We start from the raw sequence: 20193 nt of genomic DNA on the forward strand, positions 1-20193 counted from the left end.
GGGGTGGGGGGGACACGACACTGATGACTGGAGGACAGCATCTTTGTTGCTGACCTGAGGGAATGAGGCGAGAGAGGACCCTCTCTGGGTGTGGTAAACCTCACCACAGAGCTGAAGCTGTAGGTCAGTTGAGTAGAGTTGCTAGTGTTCCCTCTGGGTTCCATCCCCAGCACCGTATAAACCAGGCATGGTGACATTGTGAGTTATCCACCAGAGAAGATCACTTGGACACAGGTTCAAGACAGTCGAAAGTCTTTACCAGCTGACCTTGGGTGGTCAGGTGTCTGGTGACAACGCTGGGTGTTCCAGACCAGAGCTCGGTCCTAAGTGTTTCTCACACCCTGGGCTGACATGCCTCAATTAGCAAGAACAGTCAGCCAGAAGCAGAACTACAGAGGCCAGTGTTAGGAATATTTCCTAACATGAGCTCCCTGCCCACGCAAAACTCCCAATCAAGCCAAATCAAAACAAACCAAATTAAGAAATACCCAGGTTTAATGGGAGTTCTGCGCTCTCGAATGGCCCCAAAGGGGAACCGGGAAGGAAGGAAAAGGGACCACGTGTTCCTCTTTTGGGAGCTCATTTAAATACCCTGGGGAGTGTTCCAGTGAAGTCAGGACCTGGTCTGCTGGGATTTGGAGTCCAGAGTGCTAACTCTCAGGGTCAGGGGGCTAGAATAGATGCAAGGGGCTGGGGCCTAAGCTCCCAACTTGACAGCCAGAAAGCAAGGTTAGTGCATGTAGAGACTTCCTCGAAACTGTGGGCTTGGGCGGGTTAGGTCTTTGTTCTCGTTTCAGTGATTATTGCTGCCTATGAGCTGGGGTCTGAGGCCTGGAAGATGAATCCATCCTGGTGCCAGGAGTCAGGTCTGGAGGCCTGCAGCAGGGAAGCAGCTCTTTAACTCCAGCAGTCAGGAGGATCAGACGTTCAAGGTCATTCTTGGCTCACTAGTGAGTCTGAGGCCAGTTTAGGACACCTGAGGCCCTCCTCAGAACATCCCTCTGCTACATGTATGGAAATCCCCTTTTATGCCTGAATCTGAGAACTCCAATCAGAGCCCCTCCCCTTAGCCCCATTTCTGGAAGGAACTGGCCCCAAAAGAGCGCCTTTGGGAGGGTCAGGTGAGCAGAAGCCTGTCCTTCCCTGTTTCTCTCTGGTACTCAACACTTTCTATAGGAACCCGGGACTGAACTTAGTTACTGGGAACCCAGCAAGAACTTGACCCTCTGCCATTTCTGGACCTACCTGATCCCATGGCTTTGCCGGGTGTTGCAGGCTGGAATCTGTAGCACAGAACCCCAGATAGGGCGCTGAGCAGAGGCAACAGCAGGGGAGGCCTGAGAAGGCCTGACTCAGCTCACCTTTGCTCTGCTGATGTAAGGGAGGATGAGTGGGGCTTGCTGTGGGTTGGGGAGCATGGCGGAGGTGGGGGGGGGGGTGCAGACATGAGAGGGCCAGGGCAGTGAGGAATTCTCTTTAGCATCATTTGCCCCTTTGTCCCAGGGTGTCAGTTGGTCATCACCATAAAAAAGCAATTCTAAAGGAAGAAGTGTGTTTTGACTCATGGTTTCAGTCTGTGGTGAGTTGTTTTGGGGACTGTGAAGGAGCAGAACATCATAGCAAGGAACACATGATAGTGCTGAGCTGTTCACATCATGGCCAGAGGAAAGTAGGAAAAGAGGTGAGGGGAGAGAGGGAGGAGGGAGAAAGGGAGAGGGGCCAGCAGTCCTTTGACTAGATTGAAGACCAAGAAGAAGCTTCATTTAGAGCGATCTTGGCCCAATTCTCTGGAGGAAATGCTGAACAGGAGGACTCAGGCTCAAAGAATGTACCAGGAAGCCCTGGGGGCGTGGGGTGTGGGACTTCACGGCCAGGCAGTGGGACTGGGTCCTGATGCTTGTTGCTAGCTGTTCTGAAGGCCTTGCCTTCCCCACCTGAGGATCTGTGTGGATGAAAAGGAGGCTGTGGGAGGAGTCCAGGTATAGGCTGAGGGTTGGGCCAGGGTGCACTCCTTACCTCAGGGTGCCGAGACCCAAGTCCAGGGTGGTGGGTGGTTCCAGTGAGATGGGGATAGGCTGTCACCCTCCTCTTCCTGGGTTGTAACATGTGGGGGAGGGAGAACTGGCACCCAGACTTTTGCAGATGCTAGCAATTCAGGATAGTAAGGGCTGGCATCGGCCTCTGACTCCTGCCCAGATTTTTCCACAGGGCTGTCTCTATAGCAGAGGCTGGACCAGAGCCCTGGGCAAGGTGGCTCCAAAGTCCTGAGCTGGCTGACAGTTTACAGCCCCACCTTTGGGAAAGGCTGCAGGCACCCCACTGTGCTAGAGACAGATACACAGGTTTTTGTTACAGGCTTCTACATCTGGCTTCATTCTGAGGCCAAAAGGACTCTTTAGCAGTGGGGGAAGACTGACCTGGAGGCCTCTGCATTCCCACCCAGCATGCACACTTGCGTGCGTGTGTGCGCCTGCACACACACACACACACACACACACACACACACACACACACTCGCACCCCTTAGAATTTGCTGATAGGGAAATCAACTGAAGGATGGAGGCCACCACTATTCTCCTGGGCACCTCGGACCAAGGCCATCCCAGAAGGGCTGCCCTCTTGCATCCAGCAGGGAGGGTATCCCTCCTCAAGAGCTCCTCCTGCCCCCTTCTGCCCCCCGCCCCAGTGTCTGCCCTAGTCTCCATAAGCCTAGTACAGCCCTGCAACCTTGGCAAGAGACTGCCTCAGTTTCCTTGTCTGTAAAGTAGGGCTTCTCTGCTCAGAGTGGGAAAGGAAGTGGTGTAAGGGTGGCAGGTGGGAGGGGACTGATAGCTGGCATGAGGGTGTTGAGTGGGAGGTGCCAGGTGGGCACAGACTTTGCTGCCCTCTGTTGCCCTTGTCGTCTTTGGTCAGTTGACTAGTCTTGGACCCTTTCTGCATCTCTCTGTCCTTGTTTCCTCACAGAGGGCTCTGGGCTGAACCAGAAATTAAGTTGTGTTGGTAGGCAGATCCCTGGGGTGAGCCCCACATTGTCAGTCATTCGATAGGAAAGGGACCCATTTCCCAGAATGAGATCCACCAGCCCACACTGAGGTGAAGCAGGTTGTGGAGTCTCCATAACACTTCAGTGGTGTTCCTGTCCTTGTGGGCTCTGGAGATGAGAGCAGAGGGGAGAGGTGGAGTCGGAGATTATTTAGCTCTAGGTATGCAACATCCCAACCCCCACAACCTGGAAGTTCTAAGTAGTCAGCTTTGCAGCATCTTTAACCCAGGTGAAGCTTTTCCTAGGGAGTCCAGTTCACGGCCTTATTTGAATTCGTTGAGCTGCAAGGACCTTATCTCTAGGACATGTTCTGAAGGATCTTGTAGCACAATTAATAAAAACCCAAAGACAGATACTGGGCTTCAACCTGAAGGTCAGAAAAGCAAAGCAGCCAGTCACGGGCTCTTCTTTCTACCTCAGTTCGAAATGGCGATCCTGCCTCCAGGAATCTCAGAACGAGACTGGCTGAGAGCAGTCTCCTCCCGTTTTATATCCCTCTCTGGGATTAAAGGCATGCACTACTACCGCCTGGTTTCTATGGCAAACTAATGTGGCTACTGGGATTAAAGGGGTGTGTCATTACTGTCTGTAAGGCTGACCAGGGCAACTGTTTTACTCTCTGATTTTCAGGCAAGCTTTATTTATTAAAATACAAATGAAATATCACTCCAGTATATTTTAGTGGCTAGGACATCAACATGAAATTTTGATCTGGGGGAGCAAATCTGAAATGGAGCATTAGCATTTAATTTATAGGTTATTATTGTGGGGCAGAGTGTGGGTGGTTGTGGCATGAGTGTGGCGGTCAGAGGACAACTTTGTGGAATTTGTTCTCTTGGCACAGATCCTAGGGGTAGAACTTCAGGTCCTCAGCCTTGTGCGGTGAGCACTTGTATGGGCTGAACCATCTAGCAGACCCCAAATGGGGCATTTGTAAGAACAGCAGACAGAGTGATCCCCTGAGGGATCTAAGGGACTTGCGTTGAAATCTTCACCTCCCACCATGGCCTGAGGCTCTGAGGCTCACTTTTCCTCTCGGCAAAATGAAGCCCAAACTGGAGTCTGCCACCGGCTCCAGCGGGTGCCTTGGAAGTTGTGCGAACCCATTGCTGTCCTCCTACCCCCAGGCTTTTGACCTTTGCTTCCTAGGACCTCTTTGCTGATGAACTGTGAGCTTAACAGAGATGCCAAGAGCTTCCTGTGTCATTTTCCATTCTTTAGGGTCTCATCAAGGCCCTGGGGCGGTTTCCAGGCAGCCCTGGAGTGGTTTCCAGGCAGCCCTGGCCCAGTCCGTGTTGTTTTCGGTTTCACTTCCAGGCCTCCCGCCTGGTTTCCTAAATATAGCTCCTGACAACAAAAAAGGCCTCCTTGGAATGGCTGCAGCTCCTGTCCAGCTTCTGGGATGTCTGTCAGGCCGAGGGAGGAGCAGGACAGACAGACAGAGTATGGCTACAGTGTACAGAATCCCATGCTGCCCCTGTCAACCCAGGCCGGCAGAGCCTCTGGTGTTGGTTTTCTCTCTCAGCCCTGGTGCAGGCAGATGCTGCCAGGCTGTGCCTCAGGTAGAGGAAAGGGACTGGTACTGAAGAGGGGGTCCACGCTGAGATGTTTACAGAGAGGAAGAGACACTTGTGGCAAGCTGGGTGACCCTGGGCAGATTTTTCAAGACCTTAAAACTGAGATGGGAATGTTGATATCAAAAAAGGAAATCAAGCAAACAACAACAACAACAAACAGCTATCACCTAAAAGGGAATAAAAGTTTATTTGGGAGCTAAATATGAGCAACCACTCCCCAGGGACATGGATTCAGATTAGCATAAATTCCATGTTCTAATGTAGTAATGGTTTCATGAAGGCTATTATTTTTTTTCTCATAACAGAAACAAAAACCTGCCACAAATCAAGACTTTAAAAATCCATTGGTAGGTACAGCAGATAGGTGAGGGGAACTATCTGCTATAGACCTCGGCTGTTATTAGATGACAGCAAACTGGGGAACTGTCTGCTATAGGCCTTGGCTGTTGTTAGATGGCAGTCTGTCTGTTGGTTAACAGAGGCTAACAGTCAGTTAGAACATTACAAAAAGGTTTGCCTAAAAGCTACAGAGATGGGCCAAATATATTAGTGGGAATGAACAGATAGTGATGGGGCCCAAAATAGCCCAGGACAATTTGGCTCTGTACCGGCAACGTTCTGACTCCCCACAATCACTAGTCAAGGAATCTACCCCATCGAACCTTCATCGCCGTGTGGCTGTTTTGTTTTTCTGAGAACTTCAGCGCATAGGAATCTTAACCATGTTGAGGGTATTAGAGGCAGCCAGGGCTTTTCTGTGACCTTGCTCTGTTAGAGACCTGTGTAGTGAAGTCTGGAGACCGACCCACCCCATCCTCCTCTGCAGGACAGGCCACATGATGTGGCCCAGGCTCCTCGCTCTCTGTTGGACTTCAGTCTCTGTTCTGAGTGTCAGTCTGCCTTCAGGTCTGGAGTCTAAGAGTTGGAGGGTTTGGGAGGTCCCCAGCCCTCAGAAATCAAAGCACAGCACCAAGAGTCCATGGCCAGAAAACAGCAGGGCCTCCCGATGCTCCTAGCTCCCCAGCCTCTTCCCTTGTTCAGCCCTTTTGGTGACTTGGGCACAGTTGGCTACTTAGGACCCTGTAGAGTGGGCTCAGCTGTGACACAGGAAAGAGAAGCTGAATTTCTTAGCTGTGCCAACCTTCCCTTTTCTTCCACTAAGGTTAGAGGACCAGGTCTCGTCCTCACGTGAGACATGTGCCTGCTACCGAGGGAGTTGGCGGCGGCGGCTTCTTCTTCTTCTTCTTCTTCTTCTTCTTCTTCTTCTTCTTCTTCTCTTCTTCCTCTTCCTCTTCCTCCTCCTCCTCCTCCTCCTCCTCCTCCTCCTCCTCCCCCTTCTTGTTCCCTTCCATGCTTGAATTTTGAATTTATTAAAGGCAGAGACCTCTTCACGTCATTTCTGTCCCTGGTGCCTGCTGGTTCTTCCTCCTTCCCAAATGTCACCCCCTCCCACTCTGTTCTCTTGCTGTTAGGTTTTGGGAGAAATGCCAGGAGCCTGTGGCCTGTGTATGGGAGGGTGTGGTAGGTGTCAGGAAGGACACCTTGTGTCTTACAGTCAGTCTCAGCGCCGCAGGATTAACACCCACAGCCAACCTGTTTGGAATAGCATTTGTGGCAGACGTCATTGTTCCCTAGACAGTACAATATAACCATGATTTCCACAGCATACACATTGAATTGGGTATTAAATCCAGAGATGATAAAGCTTTTAGTAGGATATATGTGGGTTGGATGCAAATTCTATGTATTTTTATATGAGGGCCTCGTGCATCTGTGGAGTCTACACTTGTGCGGCTGTGTGGGAGGACTGGGAACATGATGGATACAGGGTGACTCATATCCTCGTGGACCTTCTCTTGCCACTCTGGGGTCCTGGATCCAGCAGACGTAGGCTCAGCCCCTTGGCTTGAGATAGTCTGTTTTCTTCCTGGTATAAGCCAGAACGGTGGCCCTCCTGACATTTCTGGTCTGCTGGGCTGAGCAAGTCGTGGGAGACAGGAGGGGAAAAGGTACCCATGTGCTGCAGCTCTCGGTGACACCTGGGCTGCACTGTCAGCTCCCTGCAGAGCCCAGCACAGCGGGGTTGAGAGGAAGGGACCGGCAGCTTCTGAGCTAGGTGAACAGGACTCCTGCACCATGTGCGGGACAGTGAGGTTAGGTCGCTTTTGGGGTGTCAGGAGATGGGATCTCCTTTGGCGTTTTGTTGAGAAATTGCAGTACACGTCTTCTGTTGTGAGCCCCTAGTGAGCCCAGACCTTGCTTGGCGTGTGAGACACATGTCTGTGTCAAACATAGGCATCCTGACTCAGGCCTCTCCTCTGTTACCCTTCTGAAATGGCTGGGGGATGATGTTGTAGATGTCTCTGTCTTCCTGGCTTGGTGAGCAGAACGCAGTCCAGGCTCCCCCTGGTGGGGCCTTAGCTTAGTGCTAGGCCTGCAACTGTCCTGAACCAAACACCCATCTCTTCAGACCTGTAGCGTTGGCCAGGGAACAGTCAGACTTGGGTCAAGGACACCAGCGACTACTCAATTTTCTTAGTAATAACACTTAAGAATAGTTGCCCAGCAATGGTGGTGAACGCCTTTTATCCCAGCACTTGGGAGGCAGAGGCAGGCGGATCCTTGTGAGTCTGAGGCCAGCCTGGTCTACAAAGTGAGTTCCAGGACAGGCTTCATAGCTACTGGGAAACCCTGTCGCAAAAATAAATAAATAAATAAATAAATAAATAAATAAATCCAAACCAAACAACAACAACATTAAAAAGAATAGTAGGAGAACCAGGGCCTGTCTGCTGAGACCCAGCTCGCACATGTTTAGGGCCACAGATCCCCAAGATACCTCCATATCCACTGGTACAGGTTCCTCAACTCACAGAGTGAAGCTGAGAACCATCCCAGGCGCTGAGGTCCTCCCTGACCTACCGTGCTTTGGCATGTAGGGCTCCACACTGGGTCTCAGGATGGAGGATGCCCCGAGATGGGAATGAGGCAGACTCCACACTTCATAGAGATCTTTCTAGACTGCTTGCCAGAGCTCAGGAGCCCTCCTCATCTCTGCTTACTGTATTTAGGTCCTGGGCCCCTCTACTCAAAGACAGTGGTGGAAAATAACCCCTTTGCCTGCGTTAGCTGCCTCTCCTGTAGGGTGCCATGACCCTCTGTGCCACCATTCCCCAACATGGAAGAAGTCACCTCCTGCTCCCACTTGCTAGGAAGGTTCTGTCCTAGGGAAGGGTGATGGATGATGTCCTTGACTGTTTCCACTCCTGGCCCATGTTTCCGGTGGCTGAGATTAACCGTGGGTCTGACTCTCAGACAGATGTTTCTCGCTAAGCAGAGCTGGCAGCCATAAGAAGGCCCTTGGGCTGGGAGGGTGGGGTTCCAGCCATCCGACTCCCACTTTAAAGTTTGCCTTGCCTCTTGACTGCTTCTTAGAAGCCAGGAGCCTGTGGAGGGCTCTCTGCGGGCAGGCCTGTGGCCTCCAAGGCCAGGGCCAAGGGAGATGGTCTCTGGTATCTTCTTAGGCAGCAGGGACTGTGTTGAGCCTGGCTTCCAGCCCTTTCTGCGCAGTCGCACAGGGCCTGGAACTCATTAGCACCTTTTCTTAAAACCATCTGTTCTACGTATGAGCAACTTTGCGTCCCCATGCTCGCAGCCCTGGATGTGGGGGACACTGAACACAGATGTCAGTTGTGTGATGGACGTGGGCGGCTCAAGGATCTTGGGGTCTTGAGAAGATAGACTTTGTGTGGACTGCAGGTGAAGGATAGGGGACAAGCACCAACCAGCCTGAGCAGGCCCCGGTGTGGCTGGAGCCAGCAGACACTTCTGGGCCGTGCTTCCCCCAAGACGGGGATGAACCCAGATTCTGCCCTTCCAGGGCATTCAGATCTTCTACACCTCTGCATTTTCCTGACAAACTGTTCTTCCTACCCTCCCAGGAATGCATCATCGATGAGGACTGCGGGCCCACCAGGTACTGCCAGTTCTCCAGCTTCAAGTACACCTGCCAGCCGTGCCGGGACCAGCAGATGGTAAAGACACCAGTAGTCTCTGTTGCTGTGCTAGGGGGAGAAGATTAGCAGTCCCAGGGTTTCTCAGCTCACCTGCTTGCAAGAGCCTTTGAGTGATGGGGAGGAGTCCCAGATTTTGGTACCTAGAGTAATAAGGGTGTCATTCTAGCAGACCAGCAGCCACCCCATAATCTCTGGTCATATTGTGTGACTCATGGGTAGCAAAGAGAGGGAGGGAGGAGAGGATGCGAGGCTCTCTCCCTTCCTCTGGGACAGTGAACAGCAGCAGACATAGTAGTGCATACATGCAGTCCCCAGACAAGGGACTTTTTCCTCTTGGACTGCTCCCCAGGTCCCCGAGCTTCCAGTTTGCTTAATAAATACGTAGAGGGAGGAGCCAGGAGGAGGCTGAAGGACTCCCCAGCAAAGTGGGTTGTGAGAGAAACATGACCCCAGGCAAAGGAAACACTCTGCTTCACCCAGCAGACCTTTGGGACAAAGCTGTGTGTTCACGAACTTGAAATCTTGATATTTTCCCTTATTTTGACAGTAAAATAAAGCGCAGTAAATTTGGAAAATAAAGGGTTCCTGTGACCTGGTTCAGCTCCATCTTGGTGAGGCAGTTGCTGGTGTCCTTCCAGGCCACCCCCATCACAGGGCATGGTCCTTGGGACCTCTTGTTGCTCTTTGTTCTTCCCTGTGGGTCTCTGGGTCCCTGCTCCCCGCACGCTGCCCCCAGACTGGGTCTTCCTGGCTCTGACTTGACTTAGCGGTTTGTGAGACTGCTGCTGCCTCCCCCTGGGTCCTGAGCCACCTTTCTTTCCGCAGGCCTCGTAGAACGGGTGAAAGATAAACTGGGGTGCTGCCCATCTTTACCCCAGCACTTGGGAGGCAGAGACAGGCGGATCTCTGAGTTTGAGGCCAGCCTGGTCTACATAGTGAGTTCCAAGACAGTCAGGTCTACCCAGAGAAACCCTGTCTCAAACAACAACAACAAATAAACGAAAAGGGTGAAGGATAGAGCCATGGGCTGGAGGCGCCAGAGATACGCAGGTTCTCTTTGTAAAGTCTTTGACCTGGGTAGGAAAGACTTAGACATTCATCTTCTCAGGTACTATTTTCCCTGTGTTTTGACCCTTCTTGTGCCAACAGCCACACTTCTCAGCTACCTCCTTCAGTTTCCACTAATGTGAGCCCTCTTTGATTGGGCCAAGCAGGCTGAAGTACCAGCTACCCAGGTTTCCAGACTAGTGATGCCCTGGGCCTTGTGTTTTCCTCAATTCTCTGCAGCTGTGCACCCGAGACAGCGAGTGCTGTGGAGACCAGCTGTGTGTCTGGGGTCACTGTACCAAAAAGGCCACCAAGGGTAGCAACGGGACCATCTGTGACAACCAGAGGGATTGCCAACCTGGCCTGTGCTGTGCCTTCCAAAGAGGTATGTGTGTTCCCCAGGAGGTGCTGGGGAAATCGGTCCTCACCGCTCAGGAGGCTCTGCTGGGCCCCAGAATGCTACCCACATCTTTTCAGGGTCCTGCCTCCCTGCAACAGCATCTCAGATGCTTCCACTGTGTGTCCCAGCCCCACAGTCTCTTTCTAGAGTAGGGAGAGAACTTCCTGCTTTGTTTTTCCCCAGTTGTTGACTATGCAAGTTAAGTTCCTTTAGGATGCCTGAGTCCAGGGCAGGAGAAGCATCCCCAGATGGGTAGGTCCCAGAAGCCTCTCCCCACCCACATCCCACAAAGGCACCATTGGCCTGGTGCTTTGTGTAGATTCTCTTTTTCAGTTCTGAGGCCCTCTCCTTTGCCAGGAGTGTGTCTGAAAGCTCTCAGCTCCTCCCCAGCTCCCTTTCCCCAACCCTACTGTCCCTCCCTGTGCCTGCCATCTCATGATTTGCATGGAGGACAGCATTCCAGAGCTTGCTCCACCCCCTCTTCCAAGGCCTTGCCCACCCAGCTCCTCTGTCCTCTTTTGTTTCTGTTCCTTGACTCATCCCTCTGCCCTGACCCAGGCCCTTATTAGCTCTCTGCTGTTGTCAGATTGATTCCCGGCTGCTCAGCCCCGAAATAATCACACAGAAACTGTATCAATTAAATCACTGCTTGGCCCCTTAGCTCTAGCTTCCTATTGACTAACTCTTACATATTAATTTAACCCATTTCTATCTATCTGTGTATCGCCATGTGGCTGTGACTTTCCTGCTAAAGTTCCATCTGGCTCCGATGGGGCTATATGGCTTCTCTCTGACTCTATACCTCCTTTCTCCAAGCGTTCTGTTTAGAGTTTCCCCACCTAGCTCTGTTCCCCTGCAGCTCTGCTATAGGCCCAAAGCAGTTCCCTTGTTAGCCAATGATATTCACAGCATACAGAGGGGAATCCCACATCACTCTGCCCCTGCTAGAGGGTCTTGGTTTCACTCTTCCTTTCCCCTGGTGGTTTGGCCTCCAACCCCCAGCTCCGCTCTTCAGGCAAGACCCCCGTCACCGATCCAGTCCTCAGGGGTTAGTTCATCCCAACTGTACACTATCCTTCTCAGTCTGTCCACTCCTTCGATTCTTTCCTCACGTGGGGTTGAGGGAGGAGAGCAAGCCTGTGTCTGTTTCTGTGTCTGTCTTCACGGTGACGCTTGACTGCTCCAGGCCTGCTGTTCCCCGTGTGCACATTCCTGCCTGTGGAGGGGGAGCTCTGCCATGACCCTGCCAGCCAGCTGCTGGACCTCATCACCTGGGAACTGGAGCCCGAAGGCGCTTTGGACCGATGCCCCTGTGCCACTGGACTCCTCTGCCAGCCTCAGAGGTGAGGTCCCATCTGTGGCTGTACCGGGGCCTGAGAGCAGGAAAAATGTCATCCAGGGGGACTTAGAAGCAGGTTTGGCTAGGAAGAGATGTTGATTCAGTGTGGGGTAGATCACCAGGGGGAGGGTGTGGAGGGAAGGAGCCCAGACCACACCATCATGGTGTGAGAGGAAGCTGGCATGGAAGAGGGGTGGACCACCAATGTGGAGGGCACTGTAGGTTAGAGGCTCATGAAACTGAAGATTCAGAGTTGGCAGAGCTGTTCTCTACATCTCTGTCCTACCCACACCCTCTTCTCAGCCTTCTGTTCTACCAGAATCTAGAGGCACAGGGAAGAAAGCCAGAATTCCCCTCTCCTCTCCCTCAGAGGCCCAGGGTCACCATGTGTGCAGCAGATGTGGGGTTACGTTGGGCCTCCTTCTTGAAACCCAAATGGGCAGAGGGCTGAGGGGACTCCATGTGATAGTGAATTTCCAAATCTCCAACATCAGGGCAGACAAGCCAATAGTTAGTCACAGAAGAGGAGGCCTGTGACGGCCCCTTGAGGACTTTCTCCCTGCTGATTCTTCAGTAAGATGGTGGTGACAGGATGCACCCTGACAGGAAGTAGTTAGTGAGGTCTGAAGGCCTACATAGAATACAGCCCAAGGCTTCACATGGACCTGACATGCTCCAAGCCTGGCTTTGCTCTCCAGGATAACAGAGAGAACCTTGACCAAATCTCAACTTTCTTCCCCAGCCACAGTCTGGTGTATGTGTGCAAGGCAGCCTTCATCAGTAGCCACAACCAAAATGAGGAGAGTCTGCTGCCCAGGGAGACCCCTGATGAGTATGAAGATGGCGGCTTCATTGGGGAGGTGCGCCAGGAGCTGGAGAACCTGGAGCAGAGCCTGGCCCAGGAAATGGCGTTTGGGGAGCTTGCCCCTGCGGAGTCCCTGGGTGGGGAGGAGATTTAGACTCAGACCCAGCTGAGCTGCTGGTAGATGTGCAATAGACATGGCTAATTTATTTCCCCGGGAGTGTCCCCTAGGTGTGGGGCTAGCCAGGCATTCTCCACAGCTCCTTCCCGGTAGCTTTTTCCCTGGCTTGACAAGGTGCAGCGCAAGTACATTTGTTCCAGCTGCCCCGCTGCTCTGGGGCTGGGAGAGACTGATGGGGTGGGGGAGGGCAATGGCGAGCCACCCTACACCATGGCCAGACGTTCTGTTTTGTTCAGATTTGATTGAAAGGAGAAGACAGAAAGGGGTAAAGTCTGCCCATGGTCGGCCCCAGGAAGATATGGAGGAGGGTGCCTGCTCTGTAAACAAGGACCTGGTAAAATGTAGCCATTGCGTTTGTACTGTGTCCCTTCTGTGGGCCGAGGCTGCTCTTGTGGCCTCCCACACCTTCATCCCTCCACCCTCTCTTTTTGCTCCTCCTACCTCACTGTCAGCATGCCCTTCACATCCGCTCAGTCCACTCCACGCAGCTTGGGAGCAAACCAGAGTGGGTTTCTCGCCAAGCCCCTGTTCTCTCACTCCCCCCCTCCACCAGCCCCCAACTACTTCCAAAAGGAGGGGAGTGAAATCCTTTTCTTCTTTTCTTTCTTTCTTTTTTTTTTTGTGCATTTAAGGCATGCCTGGAACTAAAGCCAGGCCAGTTTGCATATCCCTCTAAGGTTAGAAGTAACAGCGTGAAGGCCAGTGGTATGGACACTGCCCTCTGCCATTTGCTTCAATAACTCCGAAAGTCAGTAATTGGAGGGCCGTTTGTGTAAATGAATTCACAGGAAGGACATTTGGGTAATTGTAGGGCCAGGGTTATAAATGAAATTTGCAGTCGTTTAGCCACAAGGGAAGGCTGTGTGAAGGACGGCTGTGATGTCCAGACAGAAGCTGGGCTGGGCGTCGGGTCTCAGAGGACTGTGTCAGGTGCCAGGAACTGTTTCCATCCTGTCCTCATCCAGAGTGATTCAGCTTTAGAGCCGCGCCCAGTTGTCGAAGCATGCTTTCGTCTGAGTTTTAAATTATGTATAAGCACACGCGTTGCTCTCAAAGATCATGCATAAATTACTTTAGCTACTGTTTGATAATTCTTGGGCTTCTTTTTTTCCCCCTTTGGCTTTCAATAAATATAACCCCCCTTCATCCAGAACAATAAAATAAAACAATCTGTGGTATAAAGAGACGAAAAGTCTTTCCATAGAGGCAGATTTTCCAGGCATCTGTGGTTCGCTTCTAGACTCTGTTGGAACATTTATCCTTGTCTGGATGGGAATGAGTTTTAGGAGAGCAAACTCCTTGCCATCTCCTGAAGTAAGTCGTCTCTTGGAGGCACCTTGTCATCAAAGGCAATTCTGGGCTTGGGCAGGACGGGCACTCTAATGAAATACCTGAGGCAATTTATGTATTTAAAAAAGCTTATTTTTGTTCCCTGTTTTGGGTGTCAGTTGTGATCCTGTTGCCTGGAAACTGTGGTGGGGCAGCACAGCATGGCGGGGGGCTTGTGGTAGAGTCAGGCTGCTCCCAGGGAGAGAGAGAGAGAGAGGAACACACAGTCCTCCCCCAGGACCGGGGCCCTCTCACGAGGCCCCACGGGCGCCCCAGGCTCTGCCGCATTGGTCTTAGCTACTCTCCTGATGCTGACAAGAGCTGCCTGAAGGGTGAGGGTTCATTTTGTAGCAGGCGAGGCACAGGGGTGGAGTGTGGGGCTCCTTCCCACAGTTCTGAGGACCAGGGGGCAGAGAAAGGGTAATGCCAGGACTCAGATTCTCCTCTTTCCCCTTTCATTTATTCTGGGACCCCAGCCCATGGAATGGTGCCATCCCACCCAAAAGGGTGAGTTTCCTTCCTCAGCTGGAACTCTTTGGGAACTCCTTGCCTCATAGACAGGTACAGAGGGTGTCTCCTAAATGATTCAAAAACCCATTTGGTTCCAAGACACAGAAGGGCTATGTAATAACTTTTCCACATAACACCTTTGCATCTAAACGACTTTAAATCTCTAATCTGAAGATATCACAGTAAAGAAATATAGACATTTAGAAAAACGGTAAATATAAGTACTTGCTAGTCACCTGTGTCCACAGTATGGGTCCATTTGTCACTAAAACCTGTGCTGGTTAAAATTTGCTGTGTTTTATCTGGTATGCTGAAATCCTATGGTTTTAGCTACAAATGAGAAGATTCAGAATAAATGAACAACATATTAAAAAAAAAACTACGCAGGCTGATAAAGAAGATTGTTGTAGCCTCCCAGTAGTGCCATGGGGAACAAGCCTTTAACCAATAGGTCTTCAGGCAGGGAGATAGTTTACCTAGTCCATAACAGAGCTGGGACACACCAAGCTCTTTAAGGACTAGATTATATTTAGGTCAACAGGTGTAGTAATGGGGGCAGCGGGGCTGCGTTCCCAGCACCCCGGCCGCCTGCTCTGCTAGCTTATGCCCCAAAATAATTACACAGACACTGTATTCTTTTAAGCACTGCTTGGCCCTTTAGCCCTAGCCCTTACAGGCTAATTCTCACATCCCGATCAACCCATCTCTAATAATCTGTGAGCACCGGTCTTACCGGGAAGATTCTAGCCTAGTCCATCCTGGGTCGGAGCTTCATCCCGGGAGCGGGGCATGGCGTCTCTCTCTCAGGCGTCTGCTCCCGAGAGAGCTGTGGAGTCTCTCAGCTCACTTCCTCTTCCTCCCAGCGTTCTGTTCTGTTTACTCCTCCCACCTATCCTCTAACCAATAAAATGGGCCAGGGCAGTTCCTTTATTAGCCAATGGCCTTCCTCCATCATTTCCCCTTTTTCGGTTTAAACAAAAAAAAAAAAAAAAGCTTTAACTTTAACATAGCAAAATTACATATAACAAAACAGTTATCAAGTCAAAGTTACAATAATCTTTATCATAACTAAGGAAAACTATAACTATAACTAACTATTCTTAACTCCATCAAAGACTCCAGAAAGATATAATATTACCTAAGTAAACAAGAACTAAGAAACTTCAAACTCTAGAAATGACAAAGACATCTCGCTGCCTGGACAGTCACCCAAAGTTCTTTTGTACCGTTGGGGCATCCATCTTCAGCCTTCAGGCCCATGGTATCCAGCAGACATTTCCATAAAGCAGGAAAATTCAAAGTCAGTTCAGTCACTATCTGTTGTGTCCTGCAGAATGTCTCGCAGACTCTTTCATGAATCAGGAACCCCGAAAGATCATCTCACCTTAGGCAAGTTCAGTAGTCCTCTCTCTGCGGGTTCTCTGTGTCCAGTTTATGCAGTAGTCCAGGCAAGAGCAGTTTCTTGCCCAAATGCTATCAAACTCCATCAGGTGCCTCTTCGATGCCCATCTTCCTCTTGAAGTACATTGGTACTGCCAGGAGCAGAGTGTCTCATTGTCATTTGAAAAATCCTCAGTTATTAAAACATTTAAAATGCCATATTCTATAATCTTTGAAAGACATGAAGAATGTCTATCTAAAATATATTTCTATATATCTAGAAAATCTAACTAACATGACTACAAGCTTTACTATTATCGATGATTATCCATTAACAACCTATATTTCTTAATTATACAGTACATATTTAAATGAACTACACAATCACAATACCTTAATCAAAATCAGAAACACTTATACATATAACAAAATTGACTTTAAATCTCTATCAATAAAGCAAAATCTATACTAATGTAAATTATTCATATCTATATCATATCCCCCTTAAAATGTAAAAGAACATTTATATACCATATTTGGGAACATGGGCGCAGGTTTTTCTCTCCAAACTGCTTCCTGCTGAATAGGGGCGTCGTTAATTAGGTCTTTCACGGTATAACCTGTGTGCTAGTTTCATCTCAGTTGGCAGTTGAGCGAAGCAATTTTCTGAAGATGTTCACACCAACCCTTCAGGAGGGCGTGGTCCATCATACCAAATCGGAATAGAAGAAATGAACAGCGTCTCATCCTCTGTGAAAACAAAATAAGAAACTCCTTTCCAAAGTATCATATCCTTAGATCCAAATTCAAAATATCTATGTTGGATTAGTTCAGCAGCATTTATAAACAAATATCTTTTAGCAGCTGTTGCTCCTTCCTCAGCATTCAAACAATTCAAAGAGAGCATAATAGCATACAGTATCAAGATTCTCTGTGTATTTTCCATCTTTGTGCAGCTTTGTTTTAACCTCTATTTTGTTTATTTTTACTTTTAACTCTTTGCTTTTTGAGACAGGTTCTCTGTATCTTTGACCTGAAGTAACTCTGTAAACCAGGCTGTCTTTGAACTCTCAGAGATCCGCCTGTCTCTGCCTCCCAGGCATTCGGGATTAAAGGTGTACACTACTACACCTTGAACTCACAGAGATCTGTTTGTCTCTGCCTTCTAGGCACTGGGATTAAAGGTGTGTGCAACCACACACAACTCTCTTCCTTTTTTTGTTTTTTACTTTAAGAACTTCAACTTTTAGTCTGCATATATTTTTAACACACTGTAAACCATTTAAAAATTTTCTTTGTCTTTGAATCTCTCTTTACTGTATATCTCTCTTTTTCTGACCACACGAGTCTTTAATTTACCAAGCAATATCAGTAGGATTAAAGGCGTGGCTTTGCCAGCTGGATCCAGCCCATTCCTTAGCTTTCCAGCCTCATGGCTGAGGTACTGGCTGTAGCCAGCAAGGGAGCTTCAGCAGCCTGTGCTTGCAAACCGCACAAACCGCCTGCGTAAAAGAGTCAGAGTTTGTCCTGGCAGGACAGCCCAGAAAGTTGGCATTTTTAAACGGCACAGCTTTTTTCCTGCTGCGGCTGAAAACCGAAAAGCATGTGTTCAGCTTTTTGTCAACACCGTTTAAGTGTTTCGTGGCAGGACCTCTTAATGAGCTGCAGGCTTTGCAGCTAAAGCTGAGTCAGGAAGCCTCTCTTAGATGAGGCGCTTGCTTGCCTCTAGCAAGCAGAGTAGAACCGAGAAATTGCTGCTACCAAGAAACCAGGCACAATGCTTTCATTTTGTTCTAGAATTACTTCCCAAGCTGTCTAAGGCTTTATGTGGAAGCAGTTGTCCACGTGGGCGCCATATGAAGTAATAAGGGTGGCAGGGCTGCGTCCCCAACACCCCAGCCGCCTGCCCGGCTAGCTTATGCCCCAAAATAATTACACAGACACTGTATTCTTTTAAGCACTGCTTGGCCCTTTAGCCCTAGCCCTTACAGGCTAATTCTCACATCCTGATCAACCCATCTCTAATAATCTGTGAGCACCGGTCTTACCGGGAAGATTCTAGCCTAGTCCATCCTGGGTCGGAGCTTCATCCCGGGAGCGGGGCATGGCGTCTCTCTCTCAGGCGTCTGCTCCCGAGAGAGCTGTGGAGTCTCTCAGCTCACTTCCTCTTCCTCCCAGCATTCTGTTCTGTTTACTCCTCCCACCTATCCTCTAACCAATAAAATGGGCCAGGGCAGTTCCTTTATTAGCCAATGGCCTTCCTCCATCAAACAGGGCAACAGGCGCGGACTCTCTGAATTCCGTATAGCAGATGACAGAATGGGGCTTCGGAGAGGTGGAGGACAGAGAAGGTAGGTGAAATGGCTTCAAGGGGGCACTGATTATTTTACTGTCAAACATGGAGGTGTTCTTTATCCGATGGCAACTTACCAGGGCCCCTTAACTCCTGGGTCACCCGGCAGCTACGTGTGAAGGGCTTGCTCAGAGCAAGGTTTGGATGTTCCCAGATGAGACTCTCTGCTCTGAATCATGTCAATAAAAGATGGAACACAAACAGCTGAGCGCTAGAGGAGCCCCAGCGGAGGGCTTAGCTTAGAGGGCTGCCATGAGAGGGAAGGACAAGGTTACAGGGTGACTTAGAGGGGAAATGGATGAGATTCTTGATGGATGGGATGACTGGAAGCTAAGGCAAGCGTGAGGAAATGCGTAGAGATGAGTCTGAAAATGGTTTCATGGTTTCATTGAAAACAAACAAAAAAGCCTGTTTGGTACCCACCATGTATCAAGTCCCCTTCCTAGAGCTAACCACCCTGTGAAAGGCCCGAATGCTCAGCCAAGAAGACCGCACATCACCATTGTTACTGGACCATGGGAAGAGCTGAGCTGAGTATCGCTCTCACTGGCTGCCTGATCTTTTCTTGGATTCGGTTCCTGCCAGGGAAATGGCAGCAGGAGCTACGGTTCAGCTCCTTAGCAGTGAGCCCAGCAAAGGACCAGGACAGGTGCTTAGGATGTGGCATTGGCTTCAAGGCCCTCTGAGGAAGCTGGGAGCTGTCAGGCTGCCTTTCTCCCCCCACCCCTCCCCAGCCTTCAGCTAGTACTCACTTCTTAACTTCTGTTAGTTTAACAGTCCTTGACCCATGGCCCCTGTATGACTTTTATTATTTCTGTGGCTATAAATATCTGACAAGAACAACTTAAGGGAGGAGTTTAGAGTTCAAAGGAATTGTCCACGACGGTGGCAGGAGTGGAGATGACTGTTCGTGTGACTTCCCTACCAGGAAGCAGAGTGCATGGGAAGTGGGGAGATCTCAAGGCCCACCTCCAGTGGCCCACTTCTGCCAGCAAGGCTCCACTTCCCTGATGGCCCACAACCTTCAGAGACTGCTGCACACTGAGCACCAGCTGTTCAAAGACAAGTGGGTGCAGATGGTGGTTGTTTAATGAGAAATGTCCCCTTTAGTCTTAGACACTTGAACACTTGGTCCCCAGTTTGTGATGCTGTTTTGGGGAGGGCTGGGCAATGCAGCCGTGGCGGAGGAGGTGTGTCACTGGGGGCAGGCTTTGTCTGCCTTGATTCTCTGCTTCCCATGTGGGTTCAACATGTGCCTCAGCTTCCTGGTTCAGCGCCATGCCACTCTACTGTCATGGACGCCAACTGGAAGTCAAAATAAACTCAAGTTGCCTTTGGCTCTGGTGTCTTATTACAGCAACAGAAAAGCAACAAATACGGAGGCCATTTCTACAAGAGCTCCCTTCTTCAAAACCAGCAGTAACTGGCCCCTCTGGTTTTATTCAGTGAAAAGTTCTCCACTCTCAAGGGCTTGTGTGACTACATGGAGCTCACATGAACAGCATAATCTTTACCCTGAGAAGGTCCTTGGCCATTAATTATCACATCCCCAACCTCTGTGCTGCATGAAGTTCCTGGGATTCTGTTTTGGGCCCTGGATATCTCTGGGAGAGTTAGACTGTCTAGCAGGAGTTTGAGGCCAAATTAAGAACAGAAGTGATCCTGGGCACAACTATCTCTGGGTTTTGTGTGTGTGTGTGTGTGTGTGTGCATGTGCGCACTTAGGCAGATATTCATATGGATGTATCCATGTATGTGTACACATGTGAAGTCAAAAGATGAGGTCAAACAAAATACAACATCCCTTCATGATAACGGTCTTGGAGACAGCAGGAATATAAGGAATATACCTTAACATAATAAAGGCAATATACAGCAAGCCAACAGACAACATCAAACTACATGGAAAGAAACTTCCAGCAATCCCACTGAAATCAGGAACAAGACAAGGTTGTCCACTCTCTCCTTACCTATTCAATATAGTTCTTAAGTTTCTAGCTAGAGCAATAAGACAACAAAAGAAGATCAATGGGATACAAACCAGAAAATAAGAAGTCAAACTCCCACTGTTTGTTGATGATATGATAGTTTACATAAGCAACCCCAAAAATTCTATCAAGGAGCTTCTACAACTCATAATCACCTTCAGTAATGAAGCAGGATACAAAATTAACAACAACAAAAAAAAATCAGTAGCCCTCTTTTTATGCAGATGA

The 20193-nt window shown here is 49.8% G+C and overlaps 1 protein-coding gene across 3 annotated transcripts in view; it reads left to right on the forward strand.

The window, feature by feature from the left end:
* The window catches only part of Dkk3 (dickkopf WNT signaling pathway inhibitor 3), a 45753-nt gene extending 31262 nt beyond the window's left edge, over positions 1–14491 (forward strand). For 2 of the 3 annotated variants that reach the window (XM_041667020.1, XM_041667021.1), the window contains exons 5-8: positions 8562–8654; positions 9924–10068; positions 11270–11426; positions 12165–14488. In XM_041667020.1, the coding sequence (XP_041522954.1) occupies positions 8562–8654; positions 9924–10068; positions 11270–11426; positions 12165–12381 (612 nt within the window). In that variant the 3' untranslated portion in view covers positions 12382–14488. Of the gene's footprint in view, positions 1–8561; positions 8655–9923; positions 10069–11269; positions 11427–12164 lie in introns of all 3 variants that reach the window. The other variant, XM_041667022.1, reaches the window with a different exon arrangement.
* Positions 14492–20193: the final 5702 nt, after the last annotated feature.

The sequence above is a fragment of the Microtus oregoni genome, unplaced genomic scaffold, assembly GCF_018167655.1.
Source record: "Microtus oregoni isolate MIOR12 unplaced genomic scaffold, Mior012 000016F_ref0000370, whole genome shotgun sequence".
NCBI classification, from domain to species: domain Eukaryota; kingdom Metazoa; phylum Chordata; class Mammalia; order Rodentia; family Cricetidae; genus Microtus; species Microtus oregoni.